Here is a 14,989-nt window from a genome sequence, read left to right on the forward strand (position 1 = left end):
AACGTAAAACACAAATGTGGCTGCTGTTTGTTTTTTGTTTCTGGGTCATTGTCCATGCTACTGTGCATTTGATTATTTATTTTTTTATCCCAGTGCCTGTTGCATGTTCAGACATTTACTAAGGGGCCCTATGCTCAGTTGAAGTATGTAGACATCACTTAACAGATGTATGATGATGAGTAAGGTTTATGTAGGATTGTTCTTTGTAAAGTCCTAAAGGGCCTTAATGAAGAACTTAAAGTTTTACTTGAATAGAGGACCATAACAATGTTTCGACCTCCACAGCTTTCAGTTTTGCGAAGTCTCCTCCGAGGTTCAGTTAGGTTTGACAGCTCCCTGTGTGTGTGTTTGCTCCTCAGTAATGAAATTATTCCATCAGGCCACGCATGCCGCTGGTGAGGATATGACTTTTGTCGTCTCCCGCAGATTCACAGCAGTGGGATGTGTGTGTTTCCACACAATATATTGTAATACACACATGCATTTTGTTTCTCTTAGCAGGTCGTCCAAGTCACCTTGGAACAAAACTCAAGAATCTACAGCCGAGTTAGCGGCTCTATGGGACTTTACTGCACAATAGTGCTTTGAGATATATGCTAACATGCTCACAATCACAATGCTGACTTGCTGATATTTAGCAAGTATAAAGATGTTTACAATCTTTGTTTAGCATGTTAGCATGCTAACATTTGCCAATTCGCACTAAACACAATAAGCACAGTGGATGCTGATGGAAATGTAATTTATGTTATTTAACGACCAAACAAATTATTATTGGTGTGAGAGACGTGTGAGAGAGCGCCCTGCTGGTGGCGCTAGATGAAAAGTGACAGAAAGATCAGAGTCACTAGTGTGTTCCTCCTCTAAGCACCGTTTATGTCTGTACCAAATTTCACGTCAAGCTATCCAATAGTATGATTAAAACAAAAAATCTAAATGTTTGCGCTGCAGGAAAAGTCACTTTTGTGGCAATCCGTCCCTAAGTTGGCGAGATATTTCAGTCTGGACCAAATTTCTGGACGTACTGAAGGACATTACCGTCCCTTAAACACTGCTAGCACGGCTAAAAGGAAACGGTTATTGTTAATCTGATTTGATATCTCTTCCTCTTTTCATCTTCCTTCTGTTTAAGTACATTTAAACTATACTATCCCAAACAGCAGAACACAGCTTTTCACTTTACTGCTCTGGTAGAATGCTCGTACACACACACACACACACACACACACACACACACACACACACACACACACACACACACACACACACACACACACACACACACACACACACACACACACACACTCTTTCAGTAAATGTCAGACACCCCAGGGTTCTTCTGAAATGTCTGTTAGAAGCCAGGGCTTTGTGCTACCCAGAACAAGTCAATGTCCGTGAAACTCTGCCCAGCTCTTCCTGGAAACGGACAACATTTCTTGTCTTGTCTCCCACTCTCTTATGCTATCCACCGTGTGCGATTAAAGCAATTATGCTGCCTCTTCACAACAGCCAGCCACCTAGCACTAAAAAGCTTTGGGGAAAAAGGAATACATAGGGCTATAGCAAGCGAGAGAAATTTAGAGAGAAAAAGAGAGACGGCTGAGGAAAAGCTTTGTCGGGTAGAAAGTGGCAAAAGTCGATGGGTCCATTCAACGTTCAGACCGGTCGGAGCAGCGTCATGGACAAGCTTTTACTGCACTAACATCAAATACATCCAATACATATAATACATATAATAGCCACTGCTGCTTTTACCTAAAGTCACTCACTTTCACCCATTGGCTGATGAAGTTTTACCCTGACAGCTTTATTTGTGCACTATTAAAAGAGAATAAAACTAGAAAATTGTTGAGCTGCAGTTTGCTACTGAGTTGATCCTGGTTCAGCTGAGGCTGCCAGAAATGAACTGGACAAATCCTTTTTTTTTTTTTTTTTTTTTTTTTTTTTTTTTTTTTACTGAACTGAGATTCGCCATAGATTAAGAAAAATAAAGAGAGAAGCAAAGCTGTTGTGCTCCTCTCGTCCAATACGCAGTCCATCCACATTAGTTCTGATCACTGGCTGCCTCGAGGCTTTCTCTCTCTCTCTCTCTCTGTCTCTCTCTCTCTCTCTTTGTTTACCACGTAGAGGTTGATTTATGTCGGCTGCACTTGGCAGAGTTGGGTGGCGTGGGCGAGATACAGCAGCTGAAGGGGAGAGAGAGAGGGGGTGGGGGGGGGGACGTGAAGCAGGGGAGGCGAAACAAGTAAGGCCAAGTAAGAGTGACATGTCAGGGGAGAGGAGAGAGAGATGAGCCGAGAGGAGAAACAGGAGACCGAGGGTTGGATTGGAATAGTAAGTAAGGAGGGAGAGATTACAGGATGCAGGAGAGGGAGGTTGTGCGAGGAGTCAGTCAGGGAGAGGTGTTGGACCGGCCTCAGGTGTTTCACTCTGATTTGTATCTTTTATGATGCTTGCTCATGTCAGAACACAAGGTCTCACGCCGCAGTCCCTCCGGCTCGGCCGCTCATGTTGTGTGTTTTTTTCCTCATCCCTCTCATCAAGTTCACTTGCACATATTAATCTTGTCGCTGACAGTCAGGAGAGGTTAGGATGGAGCATATTGTATTAACTAAAACTTTAATGATTCCTTTGGCAAGGCAGGGACGTTGCAGCTACAGATCACCAAAGCAAACTGGGGTTACGTTTGCATACACAGCTGGCAATTTAATCAATTGTAATGAGCAGAAAAGTCATGACTGAAATTTTGCAGAGCTAATGGGATTCTTTGTTCACAGAATGTTTAAAAAGGAAGCAAAGCACTAAATATTTATGAGTCAGATAAAAGTTGAACTAAGGAATTACAAAGGTTCATAAAAAAATCTACATATGCAAATATGCAAGCTGATTCCGGCTCTGGGTCAACATTCATACAATGCCCATCATGTCATACCTTAGAGAAGTACAAATTGCTGATTAGGGGCTGTTGTTGTGTTGCAACACTAACATGCTGATGTGTCGCATGTTCACTATGTTCACCATCTGGATTTAGAGTGTTAGAAATGGCATTTATTTTGCTGGGATTTGGTCATAAAAAAAACAAAAAAAAGATGTTGACTGTTGGGTTGGAAGAAACGTTATGGAGGAATTCAAGTTATTGCATTTCATCCCAAGTGGAAAATGAATGTGTGCACCATATTTCATTGCAGTCCATCCAGCAGTTTACCTCATTGTGGTGCAGAAGGAAAAGTCAGGGGATCACCAAAGTAATTAGAGTTCATTCTCTGGACACCATTATTCTCTGTATAAAAATGTCATGGCAATGCATTTAGGTTTTTTTTCAATAAAAAATGACCTTATTAAACTGATGGTGGCATAAAACAAAAGGAATGGTATTACCAAACTCTGTAGGATGCATCCTCTGAGGACCATGATTGAACTAATACATAAAAGCAAAATGCTCTTTTGAAATATGGATTTTATGACATTAAAGAATGTCTTTTCTCTCCCTCCCTTCCTGCAGCCGGTCAGTTGAGCCAGTCGGCTCACTTCTCCCTCCAGCTGCCCTACACTGTGCTGGGCCTCGGACGGAGCGCCAACTTCCTGGATCACCTTTTCGTCGGCATCCCCCGGCAGCCTGGAGAGACGGTGAGGAAATAAAAGAGGGTTGTGTTACCTGGACACTTCTCAGCGCTCCTGTAGGAACAACTGGCTGCTGTACGGTCTCACAGAATATTTGAGGGAGATGCATTTATAGAGGTGTGTCTGAGACCTGAAGCAGATAGAGAAAGGGAATAAAAAAAATCTTCAACCCTTTTGAGCACAAATACAAAAGGTATGACATTTAATAATAATAATAATCAATAATAATCAATCCTTTATTAGTCCCACAATGGGGAAATTATTTCTCTGCATTTAACCCATCCCGGAGGAGCAGTGGGCTGCAATGAAGCGCCCGGGGAGCAACTTGGGGTTAGGTGTCTCGCTCAAGGACACCTCGGCATGTTGCCGGTAGAGGGGTTTGAACCACCAACCTTGTGGTTACGGGACAAGCGCTCTACCTCATGTGCCACAGACCTAATGTCTATGCATAGGTCTAGGGAAAAACACAGAATGAGAGACCCGTGGAAATATCAGGATCATGATGTTAAAACTAGAAAACTTTCTAAGAAAAATATCAAATGATTGACAAATTCATTGTAAGCACAATTGTTTTTCTCCTTCAGCTCAGGCTCTATTTCACACTGAGCTGGATGTTACACGTTTCCTCTGAGGATTGTGAGACTTGTTTGAAGGGTATTTTGCAAAGATTTGGAGGAGGGATTTCCCTCCATGTATTTCCTTTTCTTATCACTTGTAATGCTGAACAGAAACAGCATTTTCTCCCTAATCCGGCAAAAGCATTTAATGCTCGGTTGAGGTTGTTTCCTTTTTCTTATTCACGCAGCAGTTGATGCAGTAAAGTATGTGATAACTGGTGTTTGTATCCATACAAATGATTGGGTCTCCAAAATGTTTGCAAATGAGGGAAGCACAAGAGTATGGGTAAAACCTATAATCCACAAAATATTTTTCTTCTCTTATTACTTTATATCATTTGTGAATCGATTGATCAGAATGTTATAGCTTTACAAAAAAAAACAGTTAAGACCTACACATTGTAATCAGTTTTTCTATGCCTCTAATTTACTACTAGAATTCTTTGGTTTGCTTGTGTATTTATGGATCCTATCCACAAGCAAGTAGCTTTTTATTCTTGTTGCAGAACTTTGCATATTTCTTTTAGGTTGCATTTTGCAGCCCTCATCATAAGAAAGACTCCAATTTGGTCAGGATAAACATAATGGCATACTGAGGCACTAGAGGCGAGATTGGCAAGCAAAATGGCCGTAAGGAAAAAGCTATTTTTCTTGTCCCATCAAGTTATTAAAGTTACTATTAGGAGCTAGTAACTTAGTACTAATGCCTCTATAGGAAGAGACCATCAGCTATTACTATAGTTATTCTTAAAGCTTGTCATCGGTCGCACCAGGTCCGATTCCGGCAAAATCCGACAAAATAATGTATGTTCACCAGAAACTACTTCAGCTCACACCTCTGTGAGTGACGGAGGCCTCGCTGAAGAGCCTCCGTCACTCCGCTGGGAGAAAACACCGACACCATGCTGCTGGAGGCCCAGGCCATATTGCTGGGTCCGTTGGATGGAAAGGAGACCGGAAGAACCAGAACCAGGACTTTGCAGCCGACTGTCACACCCCTGCAGCAGTAAAAAGAGAGCTTTTCTAATGGGACTCTGGTGCTCTGGAACACTACCGCTTTTGTCCACAGGGACCGCCAAAAATCCACAAAATAAAGGTTTCTCTAAGTAGCCTTAAAGAGGAGAAGAGAGGTTGAAAAGACAGGTTCTTCTGGGCGGATAGATTCCAAATCCCATATGGGATGATTGATGACCTCACTCGGGGGATTTGTAAAGGTGCAGCGACTTCCCCTCGAACAGAAATATCAACACCCCGCCATCTTCACTTTGGTATTCATCCGTTCAATAACTCTGCGAGCAAAGGATGTTCTGAATGAATGACCCTCTAGGTGAAGCCAATGTGCGCCTCCTGTTCATTCCAGCATTATATTAATAGACTGAGTTTGTGTTTTTAATCTATTCATCCGCCACATTGCTACACTACACTACTTCAAATGTCAGCGCTCTTCAGTTGTGCTCTCTCACTGTCTCTGCATTCATCTCCATCTCTGTTTTCTCTCAGTCTCTCACGTTGCACTTGTCTCCCTGCATATTAGGCATGACAGCGCCCTTCTCTCCCCCCTCGTGGTAACAAGATTTTCGTCAAGCAGCTGATTAGAATTGCAGATGGGCCGGTCCACAACTCAGAAGCTGTAGTGCTCCGAACACTCATCTCAAACAAGCTGCTTTGTTGTCCCCCTTTTTCAGCTCACTCCTTTTCCCTACGCAAAGAAATGTAACCTTTTTTATTTATTTTTTCCTCCTTGCCCATTCCTTCTACAAACTGAATTAATGAATGCCTAAAGATGCGTCCCATTATGCCGTGTAGGTTTTTGGGGTTTTTTTTCATCCAGAGGGACTAGGGAGTGGAGCAACTCCATAAACTCTACCTGTAATGAGAGGGGAATGAGGAGAAATCCTGACCTCTACATCGCCCTGCTCGGTCGGCGAGTTTTGGATCTTTCGGTCTGTCGAACTCTCTCTTCATCTATCTCTCTCTCATTTTTGTTTCCTCCGTCTTTGTGTGTCCTGCTTCCATTATCTCTCCCCGTTTCCCCCAGTGTGCCCTTTAACAATCTTCTCCTCCAACAATGAGAGTTTATGCCTGCTGTTTCACAGAGGTTTTGTAAAATCTACTTGGATATCTTCCGTCCAATCATTCCTCTCTTTTATCCCCCCCTCTCTTTCTTTGAGTCTCTCTCCTCCTGTTCACTTATCTTCCACCCAGGGGATTCCCTTTGCTGCTCAAAGTGGTTTACTTCACTAATCAGTCCCCTACTTGTCACTCTCTCTCTCTCTCTCTCTCTCCCTCCACCTCTGTATCTGTCTCCCCCTGCTCTCTCGTAGTGTGCCAGTTTCCCTGGCTTTGAACCACAGTGCCTCTCTCTGAAGACTTGGGAACACTTTTCTCTTCCAAACAGCCAGTTTTTCAGAATCCGCTCCCAGGCAGCAGCAGCGACGGAGGCTGACTCGTCTCCAGCTCCGCTCCCCCGCCAGTTGCCACACCGACGGCAGCGCTTTCCAAGAGCTAAGCGACGATGGCTGGCGGCGAGAATGTGCTCGTTATGTGAAGAGCTGTGCAGTCGTTGGGTCCCGTTTTCAAAATAGCTGCGAGATGTGGTTCCTCTCAACTGATGAGGAACGAAGAGCCACAATTAAAGAGCAGCGTAATTTCCAGATCCTGCCAAATGTAGGACAGGAAAGATATTCCTCACAGCTACAAGCGTGATTACAGCTTTTAAATCATTAATATGATGCCCTGCTTCCCCTTGTTTGTCTCGCTGCACTCTTCACCCCTAATGAGCCTGAGAAGGAGCTACATCCGGACAGGAGGCGAAATAGGACTCAGCAGACAGTGAAAAGGAGAGCCAACAGAAAGTGTTGATGATGATGACTTTTCGTGTTATTATGCAGAGGTTAAATACAGTCCGTGTCAGTCTGATGGCACACATCCTCATTGGGTGTTGAGCCTTAAGGCGGCAAAGTGCTAAAAGTGAAACTTGAACTTGCGCTGCAAGCAAATGTTTTTCAGCTCACTGCAACTTGAGATCTTATTGTGAACTCCTGAACAGCCACTGCTTGCCCGGTCAATCACCCCAGTGTCCTCTCACAATTTGTAACTTTCCCTGGATAGAAAGACAGAAAGTGTGATGTGATGAAAACAAAGGGTACAAGCCAGACACATGCAGCCCAAAGAGTGAAGTCACAGGATGAGAAAAGGCGATGGACATCTTTAGGGACACTGGGATCAGGTTGTTCTGCAGATGGCCCAACTCTCTCTCGCAGCACACCCAGCAACAGAAATACTTAATCACGCATGCAAATATGCACACAGACATACGCACGCTAGGGAAAAACTGTGTCGCTCCCCACAGTCATTTATTTCATGAAGCAGGTTGTCTGTGTCTTAAACGCACAGCTTAAAATAGCCACTCCACAGCAGCTAAGGAGAAACATGGGACCCTATTTCTCTGCCCCAGAGGACTTAACATACATATTGTGTGTGTCTGTGTGTATCTGTAAAAATCTGCGTGTGAAACGACCTGAATGTTTTTAATAAACTAGAATATGGCCTAAGCATAATTCTAATAAATTGCACATATGTACATTGTTTAAACAGTAGATGTTGACAAAATGTTGTGAAATGATCTCTCTTAAACTCAGTCACAGAAACCACTGTCTCACTTTTTTTCTGCCTGTTCTGTTTGTTACATTTCAATATTAGATGAAATTATATCTAACATTTCCATTTCCATCGTAATCTTTAGGTGGCCGCTTAGGCCATGAACAGAAACCCATATCGGTATTTGGCAATTTCTGCCCGTTTTAACTTTAATATCTACAGATTAACACACATGATTTACATTATTTCAGTGGGACCTTAAACAATGTATTATAGTTTAAAACTATTTAATTCATTTAAATTAGATTTAAGAGCATACAGAAAAACTTTTTGGAAATATACTGTAATGGCAAACGTTGAACTGTTTTATATTGTTGGGTAGTTCTTTTGATAACATGTATTTTATATGTCATATGGGTTTATTTGTACCGATTGATAGATCGATATATTTTTTTATTTTCGTGTCATGCACAGAACGTGCCCAACCCTCATGGGTTTACAAGACACCAACAGTACAGCTGCAGTGGATCCACATCTCATCAGGTCACATTTGATTACAAAACAACCGGTTGCTTCATCGCTCAATCTTAAACAAAACATTCTGCCTTCTCTCCCAGGCCTGGCAAATACAATCTGCTACATACTACTACTACTACTATACTATACTGATTGTCTTGCAGTGCTACTGGTTGAAAACTCTGCATTCATTACTGTTTGTCCCATGACTCCCTCTATTTCCTTTCTTTGGCTGATATCGTTGCCATACTACATTACCTTGTATGTGCACACCCAGTTCATGTGTTTTTCTGTGTCTTTTCAGGAAATAAGGAAGAAGGAGTGGACGGCCATCATTCCCAACTCTCAGCTCATCGTCATCCCCTTCCCACACAACCAGCCCCGCAGGTACACAAACGCTTGCAAACACGGGTCACACTGTAAATCCTCTTTTGGTTGTTCACAGCAGTGTAATTTGCTGGGAGCCCCGTTGACGCTTGTTGCTAAGGATACCATTCAACTATTTAAGCGCCTCGTCTTGAAGCCACTAAGCGACATATTCAAGTTAATGTTACGCGACATGGATAGTGTCTCCGTGGGGCTGCCTTCACAAAACAATCTGTTTATACACACACACACACACACACACACACACACACACAGAAACACAGAAACACACCTCGCAGCATGTGTTCTCATGTTTTCATGACGTTGTTCACATGTAGCTCAAACCCCAGGAGGAGCTCCAGATGGCTATTCAACACACACAAACACACACATGTGAGCACCCTCCTCCATATTAGCACACAACACTGTGTACTCCGCAGCACAGACACACACCTACAACCAGACCGCGGGCAAAATGAGTTCTGACTAGAAAAAGCAGGTGCCTCGGTATTCTTCTCACATGCAGTCTTAAGCTAACAGATTGTGAGATGATGAATTTGATGTATCAAAGTCCGGATTTTGCTGGAAATACAACAAAATATCTTGGAAACCAGAAAGAGAGCAGCAGTGCTTCATTCTGCTCAGCTGTGAGAAGAAAGTGAAAGAAATGTTAATTTATTTATATTAATGTAATGAGGACACAATCTCTGCTAATGTGTGCCATTTGGTAATTACATTGTTTTTTCTGTCGGATAAAACAGCATAAAGATAGTGTTTTCTCTCTCTCTCTCTCTCTCTCTCTCTCTCTCTCTCTTAAGTTGGAGCGCTAAGTTGTACCTGACTCCCAGCAACAGCGTGTTGCTGACTGCCATTGCACTGATCGGAGTGTGCGTCTTCATCCTCGTCATTATTGGCATCCTCCATTGGCAAGAGAAGGTGAGCACACACACACACACACACACACACACACACACACACACACACACACGCTAACATACAATGTCGGCCTTCTTCCTGGTGATTTACTACTTAAGAGTGCAATTTTGAGAGAGAGGGAGAGAGAGAGAGCAGATGGGTCTCCCTGTCCCTGTCCTGTAGTCCTCTAGCCTCCCACTGAGACACACACACACACACTCTATTTCCTCTCTCTCTTTCTCTTCCTCCATCTATGGTTGTCTCTCTCCCTTGGCCTCGACCTGGAAGGACGTTCAGCTGTAATTGCCTGCTTCTGTCCTCTCAGCATGGCAGATCCGCTGTTCATTATTGCCATAAATACGCCCTCCAGGGAGTCAATGCATTCTTTCACGTGTGTTTTGATGCTTCCTGCTGGTCCGGTTGTTGTTTCATTCACACGACACACACACACACACACACACACACACACACATGGTTCAGGACACATGCGCACAAATATTGTTTAACAATAATTCTTGCAAATGTACTTTTTCCCTTTTTTCTCTACACACTGTGGTAACGCTGTCTGCTGGGCTGAGCGGTGCAGTACGTTGCTGGCATCTTCTCCAAGCCATCTGCCGTGCGAGTGTGTGTGTGCGTGTTTACTGTGTGCTGTGTGTGTGTGTGTGTGTGTGTGTGTGTGTGTGTGTGTGTGTGTGTGTGTGTGTGTGTGTGTGTGTGTGTGTGTGTGTGTGTGTGTGTGTGTGTGTGTGTGCCTGTGTGAGTGTGTGTGTTTGTGTTTGTGTTTGTGTTTGTGTGTGTGTCTGTTCCTTCATGCAGGAATGCGTGTGTGCATGGTCACACATGCACACTATAATTGCCCTCTTTTTTGGGGATACGTGGGCATGAGCATCAGCTTCATCTGAACCGAAGCTGCATTTAGAAGAAAGAAAAAGAAAGCGACGGGTGCCTGAACGGAGCGTCTACACACACACACACACACACACACACACACACACACACACACACACACACACACACACACACACACACACACACACACACACACGCAGGCTCAGGTCCTCCCATGTGTGTGTGAGCCTGTGTGTGTGTGTGTGTGTGTGTGTGTGTGTGTGTGTGTGTGTGTGTGTGTGTGTGTGTCTTCCTCCCACTCTCTTGAGAAAAAAGAGAGGGTGTGGAAGAAAGAGAAAAAAATGCTAATTTGAAGGAAAGAAACAGCTCTCGCAGCGGTTGGCAGTGTACTCCACAAGAAATCAAATCTGGCATGTTCACACAGGCAGAATGATGAGTTTGAAGCCACAAAGAAGCGATGTATTTGGCTTTGATCGCTGAAATGTGCTTAGACTGACGAGTCAAAGTCATGAAAAATGTTTGACTTGTTCACTACCTCCCCAATACAGATAGTGGGAGCTGGTTCTGGGAGTGTTTTAGCTACACTCAATTTTTTCTTTTAGTTTTTATCCTTTATGTTAAAAATAGAAGCACAAGAGTCCTGTGGATAATTTATGATGCCATTGGTTTATCTTAAGACCATTCGATATTTAACTTATTCTTATACAATACTCGGGAGCCCCTGTTTCCGCTGCTGCTCTGGAACGGAAGCTGGTCGGACGCATAAGTCAGAGCTGAAGCTAATTTAGAATGTTTTGTTGTTGCATTTCAGAACAAAAAAGAATGGTGCTACAGTTGCTGAATATACATTTTACACTGACTACAAACTGCTGAATGGATTATCGGTTTTCTACCAAACATAATCTCCAGCATCTGTTCCTGTTAGCCGTGCACACAACAGAAATTGATGTTGTGTTCAGAATGTTTCACACTTAAATGCTCCGTAGAATTCATAGTTGCCTTCGCTTTTCACGTTTTAGCCGCACAGGCTTTTGGCTTTTTATAAAACAGTGAGAGTTTTATAACAAGATGCCTCATCTTTCCGTCTCAAGCCCATCTAAATCGCGGAAGTTTGCCAACTGCGAGTTACCTCTCGTCGCCTGTGCTGGAGAATAAATTAGACTTTCACTCTCTGGACCTTTGGGCTGCTGAATAGAAACTCCTGCCCAACACTAAAAAAATATATTAAATACACCCAATCATATATATACCTGAAGTGTATCCACATACAGTACAAAGCAGCTAATTCAGCTATTCACACAGGGATGAATGATGATGGGTTTGGTATGTGGTCATGTGGTGTAAGGTCAATCACATACACTAGTAGAGAGGCAATGGGTGCGCTTATGGATATGGGTGATATCATATTTAATCAATAAACAGAAGAAATGCATCAGAGTACACAAGCTGGTAAAGGGGACGTCTTTACCAAAAATTAACCTGTGTGTCAACGAGGCATTCCATTAAAACAAAGTGCTAGATATACTCATTGGAAGTGAATAAAAGACATTAAGGCTGAGATAAAAGCATAACTAGCAATGAGGTACATTAAAAGCAAATAAATAAGGGATTTGGAAACACTTCATTTTGGGAAAAAAAGAGATTGAGCTTGTCTTTTATGCCTATAAAAAACAATCATGAGTTCTTTAAATCGTTTCTCCCTCACCCCTGATGTGATGTTTCCCCTATGCATTTTTTACCACACGGGCACTTCATCATAATGCTAATAGCTTTAGTTCAGTTCAGCATGTAATGGAATCCATAAAGCTGCAGCTCCTCTTATCGGTACAGACTTAGATATACTGGCCCCTTTTTAACCTAAACATTACTACCATGAATCAAAACGTGTACCGTTTTTAGTTCAAGCCGTCCAACAGTGTAGGTCTAAAACTGTGCTTCAGCAGTTTTGTCTCCATCTGGGTCGGACAAACAGACCTCCGCTGTCACTTTGCTGCGCCAACTGACAGCTTTTGATTTGAATAATCACTGAAAGACAGAGATCTGGACCGACAGGCTAAAGTAGCGTAACCCTCTTCAGCATCCAGAGGGGGAATCCCTCGTACCGGTCGCCAACCTCCTCCCTCATATCTCATCTTCTCCCACCCCTTCTACGGTGATGCGTCCGGTAAGGTCATGGGCGAGCCTGCTGATTGACATTTGGCATTTCTGCGTGTTTCCGCCGCTGCCTCTGGTATTTGCCCTTCTAATAACAAAGTCAGGTAGAGGTCAGAGGCGCCTGGACAAAGAATTGTCTTCCTAGAGCTAACAGGGCTTTTACACAACTCAAGAAGAACTTCAGTGCAAGACAATGTTAGCTGGGGCAATATTAAGAGTTATAAATTGGAAGGAATTGGATTATTTAGAAAAGATGCAGAAAAGAAAATCGTAGTGGAGCAGAATGTAATCACCTAAGCTTCATCATCTTTATGCAGGACATGTAGGCCAGACTTAATTAGTTGACATTAGAACCCAGAGAGACTAGTAGCTTTCCACCTGCTTTCAGACACCGTCATTAAAACCTTCAGATGGACACAAATCAATGCTCCGCTGCTTCATGATGAGTCAGGCCTCAGGATGACAATTTGGTGTGGTATCCCCCGGATAGTCAATTAGATGGGGCCTTCAGCACCGGCACAGCCCAGTGGCTCAGTTATCCAAAGGAAAGAACATCACTTCAATCCATCTGCTACATAGAAATATGTTGCCCTTAACAAGAAAAAAAAAAAAAAAAAAAAAAAAAAAAAAAAAAAAAAAAAAAAAAGCACGACATCAATCAATATGAGGCGCTGGTATCTTGGAAAATAGACGAAGGCTTTATTACAAATCAAAACTGACGGGATGAAAAAAATGCAGCAAATGTGTTGCTGCCCATCTTTTGGTTGCAGTAAATGAATCGACATCAGGGAAGGATTTGCTGTCCTTTAAAAAGTCGTTTTCTAACATACTCTTTTCTTAACAAATTAGCTGCTCTACTACAACAGTAAATGCTGAGGGAAAGAAAAAAGAAATGGATTGTTCCCTTCAGATACTTTGATGTTCATTTTCTCCCCCATCCTCAGTTCATCACTGATGTCACATAACAGATCTGAACGCATTATTGACTGCCCTGTCTCCAGCTCAGATGATATGGGATCTTCATTTTTCTTTGGTGCTGAAACTACTGTCAGATGACAAAACAGTACGATGGCGTGCTACACTGCTTTAGTCCTGGACCCCATCACAACTCATTACAATGTACCGCCCTATGAACTGATGCCCCTTCTTCTCTGAGACATCGAAACTAAAGGAATTAGTTATCATGAAATGTTAAATCTTTCTTTTCGAGAGTGAATATTCAACTTCAATATAATTGTGAGGTACTTGTACATTACTTTTGACCTACTTTTTACATCTACTCTATCATACAGAGGAAAGTAATGTTCTTTTTTTCCACTGCATTAGTTTCAAGTTACTCTGGGTATTAAATGTATCTTACTTATAACACATGTCATCATGTATGAAATATGATGCCTTGTTCTAGGTGAGTCCACTGAGGATATAAAGTAGGTAAAGTTAGCTCCACCTGACCCTGCTACAGATGGGTCTGCACTTGTTCAAGTCTGTCTTTAAACAATCTTCACATGCCCTCATGTAGAAAGAGGAAAGGTTCCTTCTGTCCATACTGTCCGTGAAAAGATCCTCTATTTGAATTACAATATAAGAGATGGAGGACAAAGAACGTAGTCCTCTTTATGTTGAAATAATGCAAAGTTCAGCAAAAGCTAATATGAGTCTTCAGCAGTCTGAGTTAGTGGAATCAAGTACAACATGCCCTTTGCAGTGTTACTCTTCCTTTGCAGTGGCTCAGCGAGGAAACATTGGGCCTCATGCAGCAGGCCATATGAGAATAAAAATACCTCTTCTTATTGTTTGTATCCAGGACGTGTTCTTATCTTGATAGAACCCATTGATTCCTGGGATTCACCACCGTTTTCTTATTTTTACTTTTCTCTCGGGTAAGAGAAAATGTTACGAGTGGTCAAGAGCACTCTTACCAAGATGAGAAAAAAAATCATATTGTGTTCACAGAGTGTTTGCACCTGCCTTCGTATTTCGGGGGCGTAACCTATGCTAGTAATAAACTTTCACGCCTCCATTCAGCACACCTGACTTTGCAAGACCACATTTGAATGGTAGAACATTTGGTGAATCTGGAGTTGACTTCTCTTATGTTTTCCACCTAAAAGAAATTCTAGAAAATGTTGCTGTATGGGGCCATGCTTTCTTTGATTAACACAAACTGCAGAAGAGTCACATACGTCTCTGGTGAATTTTCAAATGCATTTTTACACAGAACGAGGACCGTGGTATTTGTCCTCTATCACCTACACTGGAGTTGAGATTGAAAGTGATAATTCCTCGCTGACACTACATGACCTTTATGGACAAGAAGAATTATTACAATAGCTATTTAAATGTACATG

General features: G+C 42.5%; 1 protein-coding gene across 1 annotated transcript in view; it reads left to right on the plus strand.

The window, feature by feature from the left end:
- The window catches only part of itfg1 (integrin alpha FG-GAP repeat containing 1), a 134,702-nt gene that overhangs the window by 117,047 nt on the left and 2,666 nt on the right, over positions 1–14,989 (plus strand). Inside the window, exons 15-17 of the mRNA XM_054610554.1 lie at positions 3,503–3,627; positions 8,659–8,741; positions 9,539–9,656. Of these exons, the coding sequence (XP_054466529.1) occupies positions 3,503–3,627; positions 8,659–8,741; positions 9,539–9,656 (326 nt within the window). The remainder of the gene's footprint in view (positions 1–3,502; positions 3,628–8,658; positions 8,742–9,538; positions 9,657–14,989) is intronic.

This window comes from Anoplopoma fimbria, chromosome 2 (assembly GCF_027596085.1).
Source record: "Anoplopoma fimbria isolate UVic2021 breed Golden Eagle Sablefish chromosome 2, Afim_UVic_2022, whole genome shotgun sequence".
In the NCBI taxonomy this organism is placed as follows: domain Eukaryota; kingdom Metazoa; phylum Chordata; class Actinopteri; order Perciformes; family Anoplopomatidae; genus Anoplopoma; species Anoplopoma fimbria.